Source organism: Varroa jacobsoni, unplaced genomic scaffold (genome assembly GCF_002532875.2).
Source record: "Varroa jacobsoni isolate VJ856 unplaced genomic scaffold, vjacob_1.0 contig00287, whole genome shotgun sequence".
Classification (NCBI taxonomy): domain Eukaryota; kingdom Metazoa; phylum Arthropoda; class Arachnida; order Mesostigmata; family Varroidae; genus Varroa; species Varroa jacobsoni.
The window spans coordinates 136,158-151,576 of NW_019214442.1; the positions used below are offsets into that span (position 1 = coordinate 136,158).

At 38.1% G+C, this 15,419-nt stretch overlaps 1 protein-coding gene across 5 annotated transcripts; it reads right to left on the reverse strand.

Moving 5' to 3' along the window:
• LOC111271032 (syntaxin-6) lies at positions 1-15,380 on the reverse strand. Of its 5 annotated transcripts, none has more exons than XM_086972747.1 (11): positions 12,982-14,093; positions 9,075-9,153; positions 7,807-7,850; positions 7,336-7,465; positions 6,639-6,719; positions 6,308-6,414; positions 5,935-5,998; positions 5,624-5,743; positions 4,686-5,384; positions 4,316-4,438; positions 1-282 (listed from the first exon to the last, which is right to left on the reverse strand). In XM_086972747.1, exons 1-9 carry the CDS (start codon positions 13,008-13,010, stop codon positions 5,289-5,291), a joined length of 750 nt encoding a protein of 249 aa, XP_086828873.1. In that variant the 5' UTR covers positions 13,011-14,093; the 3' UTR covers positions 1-282; positions 4,316-4,438; positions 4,686-5,288. The 5 variants fall into 5 exon arrangements, with proteins under 5 accessions (XP_086828873.1, XP_086828872.1, XP_022707295.1 ...); XM_086972746.1 differs by lacking the exon at positions 1-282 and adding an exon at positions 14,284-15,380 and having other exon boundaries at positions 1,909-4,438; positions 12,982-13,860; XM_022851560.2 differs by lacking the exon at positions 1-282 and adding an exon at positions 14,111-15,380 and having other exon boundaries at positions 1,909-4,438; positions 12,982-13,857.
• Between the last annotated feature and the right edge of the window lie 39 nt (positions 15,381-15,419).

A 15,419-nucleotide genomic window follows, 5' to 3' on the forward strand; every position in this document is an offset into this window, starting at 1 on the left:
TTGCATTTTCCAAATACGATGCTCTTCGGACAGGGTTTATTGTACAAGGTCGAATCCAGCTTATATGATATCATATGGTCTGCCAAATCCCTGTGTTTTAACCCGAACGCGTACGATTGAACAAGCTCAAAATTATGCTATAATAATAAGATAAGAACCCGAGACGGAACCAGCAATACGACGATTGGCAAGTGGCACATCCTAGGTATCGAAGTCTATTACCAATGGCTCATTCGTTTTCGACACGCACGATCCTGATGCAGTCTGATGTAGTGCAGGATACTGAGAAATATAGGAGAAATGTTAGGGAAACATAGGAGTAAAGCTCAATGCTACCAAGCAAAACAGAGAATGACACTACCTATATCTTTCAAGGTCTTTTCGTGGATCTATATCGTTTCGATTCGTATCGTCACAATTAAAAGATTCCATCTTTGAGATTGAGAGCCCTTTGCTGCAAATAGTAATCATTTATGGGACAACATCAACTTCTATTTGTGTTACTGGAACGCATCAGAATTTCTTCAAAGCAAAATCATCGAAGGTTTCAGATCCTTGGATAATGTATCAAGTTCATCAAAACGTTTATTTCGTATAAGACGAATCTAATCGAAGTCGAATTTTTTTTAAAAAAGCGTAAACGTTTTTAGGTTATATTGCTTATTAAAGTAAAAAATGTATTACTATGGTATTTGATATTGTTGGAGATCTGTTGCTTTTTCCGCATTCATTTCATTTTAGTGTATTGTAAATTTGACATATTTAGTTCCAACACAATCAATATTAACGTACGACGAGGTGTAAAGCTACTAGTCTTGGTGTTTATTTTTAATTTTATTTTAAGTAAAATATATACCGTTCACTCCTATACCATGACACATGCCATAACTTATTCAAATCAGTGAAGTTACTGAATGCATAAATCCCATCAGAACAGTAGTTGAGCCGCCGTAAAGGCAATGAAAGTACACATCTGCAGTATGCAGGTCAGAACCTCTTACGTGTTTATTTTTTTTAAATAATTTTTAGACGTGTACAACATATCCTAAATGACCAAAATTGTACGATTTATCTTTTCAGCTAAATTCTCTTTCTACACTCATACCTTATTTGATGATTTAATTGAGTTCATGGATATTGAACACGTTTTGCCTTCGTGTAGAAACTTCCGTGTTTTCTTTTTATCTCATCATCGCGGTGCAGTAGAAAGTTTAACCCTACTATGCCCCATCAAGGCGGGCCTGAATTTTTAACTACTGCCGCTAAACAAACGTTGGAATAATAACGCTTGATAAATAGAGCATGATTTACGTGATAGCGTTTACTAATATGGCAAGCACTTTTATTTTAAAAACTATTGAATTGTTTTGCAGGTTCTTCACTACGATCCAAATCGTGACATCTTAACGATCTTGAAGTCACCTATGCTAGGATACGTTCATTAGCTACCTAGGTACTGTGATAACTCCTATCGCGATTCTTTCACAGCTAATTTATTAGCCTTTTATAACATATTTTTTTTAAATTGTATATATATATATATATATTAATTACTTAATAACATTTATATGTTATAGACAACAGCTGCAGCTCGCACATAATGAAAAGAAATGTAATCGACATATTGTCGTTCAGTATACCTTTCTCTACTTCGGTCGTTCTTAAGGCTGCTTAGGGCGAAACTAGACTCACGTAGCTGATTATACAAGTCTATGAGTGCGAATTGTTCGAACTTGCGAATTTTTGCGAGTTCTGTAGAACTAAAATGTTTACAGCGTTCTGAAGAAAAATAAGGGTAATTTGTACAATCTGTATGGATTAAAAGTAATTAATAAGTCCATTCCATCTAAGTATACCCTATAGAATTTGTCTTTTTTTTTTACAGAAAAATCAACAATACATTTCAAATGTGATGAAAGATTGAACCTACTTTATTAACTTCCTTGTAATCTTTACCACCATTTTCATTTTTCAAGTTATGTGTGCTTCTATTGCTTTTGTTACAGACCCATTTATTTCCTATATCATTGCGTTTATCCAGGCCTGCAAATATCATCAAGCCGGCGTATGTGTCACGTGTACATATATATATATATATATAAATTTCACACTTTATATAACATATGTTTATCTCTATATATCACTTAGATTAAAATCGTTCTGCTGCTAGAGTCCAGTTATTTTTATGCAATATGGTGTATATCTACGTTACAATGAACGGAGTGAAGGTATCAAACATAATAATCAAATCCTTGTGCTAAGCCTTCCCCAAGCCGCTACCAATGTTAGTCTTGTTTGCCGTTCATTATTTTTTAATATAGTAGATTACCATCAGCGATGATCTTAGACAAAGCGCAATTTCCTACGCACATAAACGACGTCTTACACATTCGATAAATGTGTGCCAAATATTGAGACAAATCGATTCGTGTTTCATCGTATACAAGGTATGAAAATACGGCAAAAAAGCATAGCTACTTGTCGCTTCCATATATGGAGGAGTCAGCGAGAGAAACCGGCCATATTTCATTGTCGGTTATCCTCTTATTAATCTAAAAGTATGCGAAATATTGAGATATAGGTACTGTTCTATTGTAATTGTTGATTTAAATGTAAGACACCATGTGTTCAAGCTTACTCCCACCGGCGATATTTAAAGTAGAACCATTCCACGAACGACCAACGACGTAGGATATACTATTCACAACCGTTTAGGTATAACTTGCCCCTGTGTCTTCCGGCCACATCTATAATAAAAAACTGAAGGCGGCATGCTTTGGCTAATGCGCCTACCTTCCGAGTGCGTTGTTATGATATCCATAGCTAACAAGCATCCTGTCGCGCTTTTTCGAACATCAACATGATCTCCAGATATTAATTAGGAACATAAGAAATAAAGAAAAAGCAAGAAAATAAAATATTATCATTGAAGTAAATTTGCACGTTTGTGCGTAAAACCCCGAACAGTTCCAGCAAGAGCCACTCCCCTAGTAAAGGGAAGTCATTGATACCATAAGTAGATGATTTTACATTCGACGGCTAAATAAAAGTAGTGCTAACTACTCCTTCCTTCCTAGGTTCCTTTGCGTTGCGAGTTAGGGGCAGCATGGAACAGGCATATACGTGAGTCTATTAATAAAGATAAGTTTCTAATAGAAATTTATCTTGCCCCAGTTGCCTGTTTGTTTCATAGAAACTGAGGCCTTGGAGAGGGAAGGACGATTTCTTTTCGTGTTCTCTATATAGCAGAAATTGATCGTGTTTTGCTTACATTGGAGAGTATTATATCACAAAATGTAAATCACGAAATAAGCGCTATTGTTCGCGCGGGGCAGCTACAACATCGAGAGTCATAATTGTTAGAATTTAAATACGCGTGTTATAGCTGTGTTGAGCATTAAAGACAGGATATGAAAGTATATCTTGCGGTGCGCGGATTTATCAGATGTGTCCGCAAATAGTTCGATGGGAATAACGCAAGTTAAATAATATTACTTTTGTCTGTCATACACAAAATATATTCCCGTGCACAGAGTCCAACAAAGCGGATTCTGCGTGATCAACTTGTTCGTGCAGAATATCTTTGGTGCAAAGCGCATTTACAGTAGATCTCTAAGATCATTAATGAGGAATATGAGAGCCGAAACAGTCGAAAATTAGATTTTAATCATCTTTTTATAGTGTACTAATTTGTTTTTTTAACAAGTTTACATTTATGGACAATCGATAGACGAACAAACAATGCGAATCTAAGATATGGCAGTTGAAAAATGTCTCCTTGAAATTATAAAATTATATAATTATATATGTCTTTAAAAAATAGGAAAAAAAATTATAAATAAAATTTATGTCTTTAAAAAAAAACATAAGGAAAAAAATTCGTAAAAACAACATCGGCAAACGGCAAAAGTTCAATAAAATAAAAATATCGTTAAATAATTAGTACGTAACTGGAATGATTTGCGCAAAATATCGCATAATAAAAACTGCATATATGGCTATAGTTTAAAGCTTAACGTAAGTTTGTAGTAAATATGGGTTATTTATAGTCAACAACGCTTTTCCAAGTCGTTAATTTCAAAACTCCAATTGCATATTGTCACGTTTAAGTGAGGTGTCATTTCGATGCTACAAAGGTCTTGATATCGTATACTTCTCATTGTTTCGATTCGTATTCTATCATCGTTCTGTTACTTAACAGAGATCTACTTTTAACGCTTTCTTTGCTTTCGTTCACACTTAGCAACTTTTTTACCGTAGTTGACCAAGCGATATTATATATAGATATAAGACCAATAGTGATTTTGGTGATTACCCAGTATTTTAACGTGCGTGCACTATAGCTGAAGGATCTTCGACGAACTAGTGAGCCAGTAGATTCTGATGGATGAAACCACGGTTGCAATTCTCTATTTTCCGCAGTGCCCCGAATACTATCCTGTACAATAAGAGATAACCATCGTCAAAGGTAGCAAGTATGCCCTGTCGACTCGTGGGTCTCTCTGCACTTTTTCATATAATGTTTTCGTGCCGAGATTCCTTCCAAATTGTAAGTATATGACAACTTTGGTATTATGAGATATCGAAGAGGTAGGATCACATTGTCTACATGACAGATTGTATTCTTTAATCTCTATTATGGTTTCGCTTAGCAATCAAATCACCTATTACTTAAACATACCTACCTATTTTAACAATCACCGAAGTCGTTTGAAGTTCGGATTCGTTCAGTTGCTAGTAGCTTAGCTGTCATGACCCGAAATACGACATAATGGCCGACTGTAGGAAAAAAGCAACACGTGACACGCACTCACAACCTTCAAGCGAGCCGTCTACCTCGTGGCATTTTACGTTAGCATCAGTGATGGGGTAATTGACATTGTGCACTATGACTCTTCATCGAGCGACCTATAGCCGCGTTCAACACTCCGCTTGCCTAAAAATATTCTCTTCGTTACGTACGCGGCTTCTTGTGTTCAATATCGCAAGCATTGCAGCCGTATGCCGCGTTCGCTAATAAATTATAGGTCATTACTCTATGGGTTATCATTAACTTTCGTTTGGAGTTCATTAGATTATCTGCGCCACATGGAAATTAAGGAGGCTAGCTACAATAAGTTACGACCTTACAATTGCTACAGCCCAAAGATTTAAATGTCTGATACAGTCACTGGAAGCACAAGGTTCGGCTGATAAAAGGCTAATCATTGTTTTTGCCTTTCCGACACCTGCGCTTTCTATAAAAGGCTTCTACACGATTTATGGCGCAAGCCCAAGGTGTTGTTTGTCTAGAGTATGAAAAACAGGGAAATGACAAAAAGAAGAATACAAGATAGAACAATGATGGCGAGCCACTGTCGTCGATCGTTCGACATATTTAGCACCTGTAATAAAAAAAAAGTACAGCACTGTAGTATTCTCGTTAAGAACATTAGGGACGCATATTTACAAGGAAGATCTTATAACGTGTACGAGCAGTTTTCTTGGCCGAATGGAATATTAGGTCTGCACAATCGCTCGAGCTGTAGCTACACCCACTGCAAAATAAAAGTCGCTTTTTAGTTAACAGACCTTAATATATACTCAAGGCTAAAAAAAACTATTCTCACAGACTTATTCACACCTTAGCCATCTTTTTAAGGGCAATATCCACCCTGTTCTCCGCAGAATCCATTTCATTCCCCAGGTCGTCCAGCATAACGCTTTGCTCTTCTAGCTCATTATTAATTTGTTTGGACATTACCTGAAAGGCAATTCGTGTACAGTCTAGATAATTTTGCATTGAGGCTTCAAGCAAATACGTACATCTTAATTAAAAAGAACATGAGCTATTAGCTAAACTATTATATAAGGGGTTGATGCATATGTATGGACCGTTTCTTAACAGCAACAGATTCGCTTCGCTGCAAGTCTGCACACTGTGTACAGACCTACCTTGAGAGTCCCAACTGTGGTGTGAATCTGGTCAAGTTCTTGCTCCTGCTGTCCTATCAGGTCCCTGAAAACGCGTCACCAATGCAGCGTGAGATTCAAGCTGAGTACTAAACCGTTGTCTTGACGAGTCTTGTCTAAGAACGAAATTCAGCAAGAATCGCTAAGCTTCTAAACTTCCAGCGTTTTATAGAGAATCAAACTCTGTCTCTATTATATGCAGTGGTATCAAAAACCAATGTATGCCTTCGTAAACTCTGGTTCTAGATAGTCTGATCTGATTCGTAAGTATAGACCAAAAGTAACGCCTTAAATCGGAAAGCACCAACTAATTACTTAAGCATTGACAAACACGGCTGACACTAGTTCAACTGACCTTTGAAGCTGTGCTGCCCGTCCTTGGATGACAATTCGGTGTTCAGGGCTTGCTTCTTCATTTCGGAGAGAAGTATAGCCTCCTGGCCCACTTCGGCCAAAAAGATCCTAAACAAACGAAAAATGGCATCTTCAAGTGTAATATATGCTTAGCCGTCGAATATACAGCCTGACGGGATTCATAGAAAGTTACGGAGAAATGTGAAAATTAGTGACAAAACAAACGTTTTGCAAGCTGTTACCTACTATGTATGCTCAAAATGTGACAATCTCTATACATGTTATATATATATATATATATATATACATGTTACGCTAAAGGCAGTCCTTACCATCCCTGGAGGTTTCTTTTTTGCGCTTTTTTTCTGAGCCTGATGATCTCCACCGAGAACGCTTTCTTTCATCTGGTAAACCTTAAGCAGATGCAACAAGGGATATGCTTCGATAATCAGCGATAAGGTCAGTGATATGGTTATTACACAAGTGGTACGATAAACGTGTGGTAGTTTTGTATGACGGTAAAACAAATTTCTTACAATAAGCTGTACCAAAAAAATTACACCAACAAACAAGTTTCTAACGCAGGGGATCATTTTCAAGCAAGAAATTGTGTTCACTTGTGCTGATTGTGTAAGTTATAACTTACATCATTAGCCATTGTTGACTATTTTCGTTTACTGAAATCGACTCGCATCAAAAGCAACTTCAGACTAGTCCAACCGCAACAGTCGAAAACAAAAAGAGCAACGCAGCTCTACTTGTGCAAATGTGATTTATGTAAGTCTATTCGTTATTTTATGTTTAATAGAGACTGGTTATAGAAAAGTATGGGGGCATAACTTTTGCGATAGAAAGGCCGTAAGCATATCCTTATAAAAAGAATGACAAAATGGACCTGGAAAAAGGTAAACACTCAGTCTACCGAGACGACGTTGTCGATTTCAAAATGAACAATGTGTTTCTAGCAATAACTAGAAAAAAATATTTGAAGATAATTTGACATATTTGCGTTTCAGTTATAGAACTTACTTCATTTTTAACTCTATCAATGAATTCCCTTCGTGCGAGTACTTCTTCTCGAGAAAGTTTAAACCGCCGGGGATTTTTCTCTAAGCTATTTTCGGTCTCTTCTAGATCCTCGATGTCCCAATCGACAGATCTGTAATGCACCACTATACATCATTTCATCTCATCGTTACGTTGGCTGCTTACTAGCTGCATGTCAATACAGATCATTGATGCGGGTATAAAGGTTTTAATGGTATAATACTATAGGGCTTTTATCGCGTAACTGGAAGCGGCAAGCAGAGATCCAATGATTTTCTCTATAGACATAATTGACAAGGTTATCTAGTTCTATTTTTCCTAGTCTAAAAACATTACGCCATCTCCATTCTAATTAATAGTTTCTAATAATAAATGTAAACACAAATTAGAGACTATTCATGCTGCATAGTGATGAAAAGGTCTGGATTTTCTGCCATCAACAAGCTTACGCACCTTAACGAGTTTCGAAGTTCATTCGATGTCCACTCAACCTCCTCCTGCAAGGAGTAACAAGTTGTATGACCACTCGGCCTTTAAGTATATGTACACTATAATTTTGTAATAGATATAGTGAACGTCTATGAACTTTTCCTTTGACCTAGTGTCACCTAGTATGACACGGAATTTTATTTATATTATTATTATTTAACAAATAGTAAATTTACTAACCTTTCATTATTCTACAAATGTGGAAATATTACAACCAAGCAAACATTGTAACCGAAATTATTTTTTAAAAATGACGCTTTCTAACGTTGGAACGTGAGGAAAATTTACGTAAAAGCATCACGGGAGGCTGTAACAACAAAATCCAATAGTTATATGAACACCACGAAAAATCAAAACGTATACCTTTAGGCATGCTGGAACGCCACCGTGCCTAGAATGCCCCACAAAGTGTGTGACGACAACGGGAATGACAAAATGGATAACATGATACAGAAATCGAAGATAAATTGTTTCAAAAGTTCGTATGATGCAAGCAATACAAAAAGCAAAAATAAGTTTAATCATGGCAGGTTAGACCAGCGGTCGCATGGTAGAAGAAAGCATTGTGTCGACTGGGTAAATCGGGAATTAAGAAAGCGAGTGAGCTAGAGCGAGAAAAAAAGGGGAGAGAAGTTAAATTAGATATTGTAGAGGAAATTAGAAAGTTAAAAAAACGACAGTCGAAAGCTGCCTGGCAGTACAAGTGATAATGACATACAGCTTGGACTACATTGGATTATATGCCGTGATAAACTGAAGCATCATCGCCTTGTACCACTAGGCACAGATTAAATATAATGCTACGTCTTTGAAAATGATGAGATAGAACAATTTACTATTACGAAAAGGCGACGTCGGTGACTTACAAAGATGTTATAAAACGAAAAGTCGCAAACTGAAAACAAGCTGAATAAAGCGAGAAAAGTTCTACCCATGTATTCATTGTATACTAACAAAAGCACTATTGAAGACTAGTACTTTCGCACTTTAAGCAAATATAGCACAGGCAAATTTATGGTATAACATACAAATGCGGTGTAAAAACCCCGCCCAGATTCTATTGACCCACGCTCAGTGATCATCACTATAGTGCCATTGATTGACTTGGCCCACCAATTTGACGTATTCCTATTATAAGCGCTTAAACTATTCTATGTAAACAGCCCATACACATTAATGCGCAATACTATGGGGACAGGTAGCTAAGTATACAAAGATAGTTCGACATATACCTTGGACTTGCTCTGTAGTTTGAGCTGGGTCCACTGGTTGAAGAGCAGACGACTCTTGTCCAAAGCGCGCGTAATGTCCCTGGAGTCGGAGTAGATAGAGGCATTCAGTAGTTGATTGAAATCAGGCCACAAAGTAGCACATTACAATAGGAGGAGCAGAGGTTAGGAAAAGGAAAGCATTACATGGCCAACCGAAGCTATCACATCACTTACGAAAAGCGTGCAAAACACGTGACTCATCCAGACCAACACTAAAGAATGGTTCCACGTACGTGACCTAAACGCTTAACATAGTCACCTAAGTCTGAGGCAAAAGTCTCTTGATAGTTTAAAAAGAAGTAACTCTGCATTTTCAAGACCTTTGCCTTATATATGTATATTCCAACGACGACATCTAATCTTGAGTGCAACTATGTGATAAAAAGAACTCGGTGATCTTCTTTATCACACAGAAACATGTAACCACAAAAATGATTTGAATCGAAACAGATCCCTTACGACTTAGATGATATAAATCTAACGGGAAGCGATATAATATTTTCTTGGAAGCATAGAAATTATAATTTCCATTGACTCAGGTTGCACTTGAGAGAAATCCTATTAATTTGTAATGTTTCTTTAGTTGTCGGTAAGGTTCTTACTAGTTAAACTTACTTCACGCATATGCATTACCCTCCCACGGCGAACGATAATTTCGCGACGATAACACGCAAAGGAAAAACCAGGATATGCGGACGTAGGTTTTGCTAAATTTTTCAGTGACCATTATTCTTTATAGTTGCAAGTGATACCTATCACTGTTACTATTTCTAATACCGTCGATTGATACTACTGAATCAAATCAACAAGCTCGCTAAACAGTGTTGTCATGATGGCCTCAACGACTGCCTGTTTGTTTTGCCTAAAAAGTAGCGATCGTTCTAAATCTGTACGGCCTGACATCAGTATATACAAATTGGTTAACAACAAAATAATTGAATTAGATCTTGTCTTTCTAACGCACAAAGAAAGCCTACGAGTTAGTACAATCTCGCGAAATCATAATATGCATTGATAATGAGTTAATGTCGTGCACAAATGACCAGAGCGTCGTACATACCTCCCGTAGAATTCAGGCAATTTTCGACTAGTTCCCTAATTATAGAGTGAAAATGAAAGAAAAAAATCGCATGTTTAAGTATGATTTAGTCGAATCGAATGAAACGATTATATCGCTTCTCTATCAATGATGTTAGCTGACTTTCATGTTAACTTAAATCTACTTGCAATCTTCCGCTGAGAAAGATCCATTTATAACAATCTACACGTTCTATTGCAGCTTGTCCAGTCAGTCACTAGACACTCAGTATACTCTGAATCTATAATTAATTTTTCGACTAAGACGTATGGTGTCAGCGTGTACAATGCCAATTCTTGGAGTCTCAGAAGCCACTGAGAAATCGCTTTCGAATAAATCGCACATTTTAACTTTGAATACCTTATAACGGAATGATCTATATATATAAGGTATTCAAAGTCATTATTATATTACTCGATAACAACGGCGGCAGGACAAACCGTTCTTTTACATAGGACATGTCCTTGAACCGAACAGCAACATTAACTCAAAAAAAAAACAATTGTGGTCGCTGTTCAACATCACACCGAAAGTTTAATTTTCTGGCCATGTTGACACAACTTTGGTAATTCTATGTCATGCAGTTGACGCGCAAAAGCTTAGACCGAAGACGTTACCACCAAAGTGTTCTTGCAATGCGTTAATCCGTTTGTGCGCAACGGAAAGAACGTCCACTGGAAAACAGGTTGAAGTGTCTACTTTTATTATCCGATCCTATACGTTCGCTGAAAGCGAGATATGTTATCAAAAACAAAATAATATGAAGCATAATCTTTTAAATAAGCTAAGGGCCCCGATGACATACTGAGGAAAACTGACGTCGCAGGTCACCGATTATGATTCACTCAGTTCGATTTAAGTGACCGATAGATAATGCGCACAACATAAATAGATTTAGTGGCAGCCGTTACGAAATCTTTAAAAAAAAACTAAGTTATTTCATGCAGCTGGTGTTAAGTACTACAGAATTAATTGCATAACAATAATATTAGATATTGCGGAAGTATTGCATATTAACGATACAACATACATGTGCGATATGCATAATATCGTAATCGGGTTGAGAAATGGATACTATCAGCTAACGCAAACGTGGACTCGTGGTGTTTTATCGTATCTAAATAGAAACCCTAAATAAAGCAAACAACAGACGGTTCAGAGCGTACAGGGTAGAGTAAAGAACTGATAATCAGATTTACACATTCCCTTATCCAATACCTCTAAATCCATGAGATCCTTACCAATTATTGATATCATATAAGGCCAGCAAAGGTCGACCTTTGACTTTTTTATTGTCCCGCTAATACTATGCAAACTATGTAAGAGGTGAACTAATAATATAAATGAAAAACTACTTGATGTATAAATGTTCAGTATAATTTTGCACTCACGCGAAATCCATGCACCACATTAACGCAAGGGGAATTCCCAAGACTTTCGGAACATAGGCGAGTTGGTGGTAAATCAACTAGTGGGTTAGTGCATACATGAAAAAGAAATTACCATTATACCCGGCGTGATTTAGTTAAGCCATTTTAAATCATTTCACAGCTTATTATAAAAGCTATAGCCTGATTCTGAGTTACATATTGAAGCTTCTCATAGCATTCGTCATCCTTTTTCCCCAAAGGCCGCGTCTAGTTATAAAAGCCACCATCAGGTCTTCGATGTGAAGAATCGACGTGGTAAATACAGCACTTCTTTATGGTTGTAGCACAGTTTTTAAAGCGCTAGTTTTTGAAAGATTCTAAACCGTAATTCTTAGCCATTGCCGAACCTCTGTTCTGAAATCATTGCCTGTGGCATACTTTACGAACTAATTGATTAAACCATACCCTTAAAACTAGAATAGCACTGATGTATAAAATGTACAACTTTAGTTCTATTGTTTGAATTACAAACATATATCTGATTCCGTATTTAGGATTTAACAGAATCAAGCGGCACCCTTAATTACTTCTGAAACAAAGCTACTATATTATATATTTCATACTTTTGACCATAAATAACTTCAGAGAACAGAGCGACTACCAAAGCCAACGTTAAGAAGATTTATTATTACACGTGAAACTATCATTATTACGACTCTCAGTTTGTGACGTTCTTCAATATTATATATCAATAATAGTTTGTATATGAGAAATATACGTATTTATTATTATTCTATTAGATACGCTCATACTTAAGAAGCGACAATCAACATTAAAGTTAAAACATGTATAGCAGAACCGCCCGTGGTCTACTTGTTTCTATCGTCGGAGACCTTCAGCATCTTAAGTTGAATGCGCCCACGAGTAACGACTACTACCAATTCACAGATCAGCTAAGCAGGCATCGACGAAAAGCACTGTTCTGTTAGAAGCCAAATATACAAATAATAATGACTTTGTTTATTCACAGAAGTTGCGTAGTTTCGTCGTTGGCGGAACAGCAACTCCTGGTTTCATTCAACCAAAGACTTAACTGTCCAAACCCGCACATCGTTATTTGAAAGAAACACTATTAGTAATGGCGACTTGAAGCCTACTTGATTTGAATTAAAGTAGCCTAAACCCACATACAAATTGCTTATAATAATAAGAGTTATGCTCATTTGTTGTCGTGATGCGGTGACAGCTGTGAAACTGTCGGTAGCGAAGCCAGTAAAAAGTCAGCTAGCAGCCACTCACAGTTCGTTTGCATTTTCTTTTCTTTTCTGTTCTCATCAGTATTGGCATACAACTCATGTACCAATAACTACTCAAGCACAGATTTACAGTCAATATGAACACAGTTCTCAGTGTCACTTACTCTTTACAAGCGGGATATGGATCCTCCATAGTCTAGCACCAGCTGCCGGTCATCCGATTGCCTTCCAACAAGAAGAAACGGGGCAAAGTAGCAGAAGTTTTTACAAGCGCAAAAACGTTCACACAATAATAGGCAAATCGAAGCAGAAGAATCACAAACTGACGCGACCAATGCCGCCTGTATCTATAATCACAGGATCAGTCCATCGCGCTAAAAGTCAGGGCAAGGTGAGGCGAGGCGAAAACAACTGCTTTTGCACTGGTTTCACCGCTACTGTGAACGGTACATTGCAGGCTGCACAACTTCTCCAGACTTCAAAAATGACTGCTGGGGAATCGATCCGTCGCTCGTCCTGGCTCCACTACGACCATTTAATGGTACCGCCACTACGCGCTGATCGGTGCTGTAAATTGCTGCTCCGGTTGCTGTCCGAGTTGCCTCGATAACTGAAGAAAAACGGTTCTTTACTTGGCCACATGCCTTAGGCGGCCTTACACACATCCCTAGAGGCTAACGTGGCGGTGCTGTCATCACATTTTCTTAGCAGAGCCTCTCGTTTCACAGGGACGTTACATTTCTACATAGATTACCTGTGTCATTAACAGCAACTCTCGCCCTCACACCCAATGTTGGATACTGCCAACGTACAAGACGGCGATGATGGTTGATTTCAGCAGCTGACTAACCCCCCGCTGATTTTGCCGCAGGCGCCTGACGGCGGGTACCTGCTCAGCACACCTCGCGCGGAAACTAAGCAATGGCAAGAGTGGATAGGCACGCTATGGTTGACAAAAGAGGTTGCCAGACTGACGGACGTTTAGGTAGCACATGTAAAAGCATCAGAACTCCTTTTGCGCAGGAAGACTACTGCCGCTGCTGCTGTTAATGAAGGAGAATGTGACAACTAAATTTCAGACTGAAATATGGGACTGAACGTTTATAAAACAACACAAATGCATTCTGGTATTAACACTGCTGTTGTGAATTCCTAACAAAATACTAACAGCGAAGAAAACTGTACGGTTTGCTTTGTATTTGTCTGTACTTTTGTTCGGGCCTGTATCGTTAATTTTACCAGTAGACAGACTAAATTCTGCCAGAAAACAGGGTGTCTATGGCAGAAACGTACGTGTGATCGTAATCAGCTATGGCACTGGAGAGAGCGAACTGTAGCAACTTGAGGTGAGGGTTGGCGACGGACAATACTGGGCGATCAAATAGGCAAGTCAAATGGGAGTCAAATAGGCAAGAACTCAAATGTGTTTGTTTGCACGATTGTTTTAGTTAAGAGGGAGAGTTCACCTTCAGTGTACAATAGAATAGCTGTTGTAGCCAAAAGAAGGCTGTATCTGCTTAAACACAATGTACGGGGCGCGTGTGCTAGACGGGCGAACTCCGATTAACTATTCGAACGCGCCGTGATTCGGACGATCGCTACTCTGATACCCTTCTCCGAAATGGAGGAAGGCGGGCGTTTTTAAAGTTCAGTTAACATATTGACGTCCACATCCAATGGTTTTTATTAGGCTAATACGCTAGCGTTCCTCTTGCATTGACCATCTATAAAAATAGCGTTGTTTTATATAGCCGCACACTATCACCGCAGTACAGCGTGTACACAGTCTCGAAATGTACGTTTTTTTTTTTAACTTTTCCTATTACGATAGTACAGACAATATAGGATGAAAGTTCACGCTCCCTAAAGCAGAAAAAGAAGAACAATATCGATTTGGCTTCTTTTCAAAATCAACTTAGGCGCTGTTCGGTCTATCAGCTGTGCATAATAAAATTTTTAGCAGAGTATTATTAAAACGAATGTTATTAGAAGCTGGCTTGCATATCGTTATAATTCCATGGTAATAAGTTTGTGGTCGGTACAGGTTATTTTCCTGTTTTTACTATCAATAAAGGTTAAGTTAAGGAAAGCCAAGATCGACATTTATTTGTATGCACATGCCCACACACACATATGCAGCCACAGATCTTTCATCTCTCCCAAACAATGGATGCTTGAGTATTGAAAACAGTAAGAGGTGACACACAGCATTTTTGACGTATCTGTTTCCACTGTCTGTACTTCTTCCTTTCTATGGCCGTTTTAATAGATCATAGACAGTGCACTTAGTTCATGAATGATTCAGATCTTCTGTCTTTTCTATTCGATTTCTTCGAACCAGACGACGACGAATTTGCCGACCTGCCGATCGCAACGGTAACTGTGTCTACCCTGCTGATGTCACCCGCAACGCTATCGGCTGCGTTAACCTTATGACTTCTGTCAAGCATGCCCTGCGCGACCATGACATCAATATTCGGTCGTACAGACGCGGCCCTCACTTGTCCACTTCGTGTGTCTCCAATGCGCACATACCAAGTCATACCATTATCTAACCCAAATCGGCCTTCTCCCCGCCAGTGCTGGCTACGTGACACAGCTG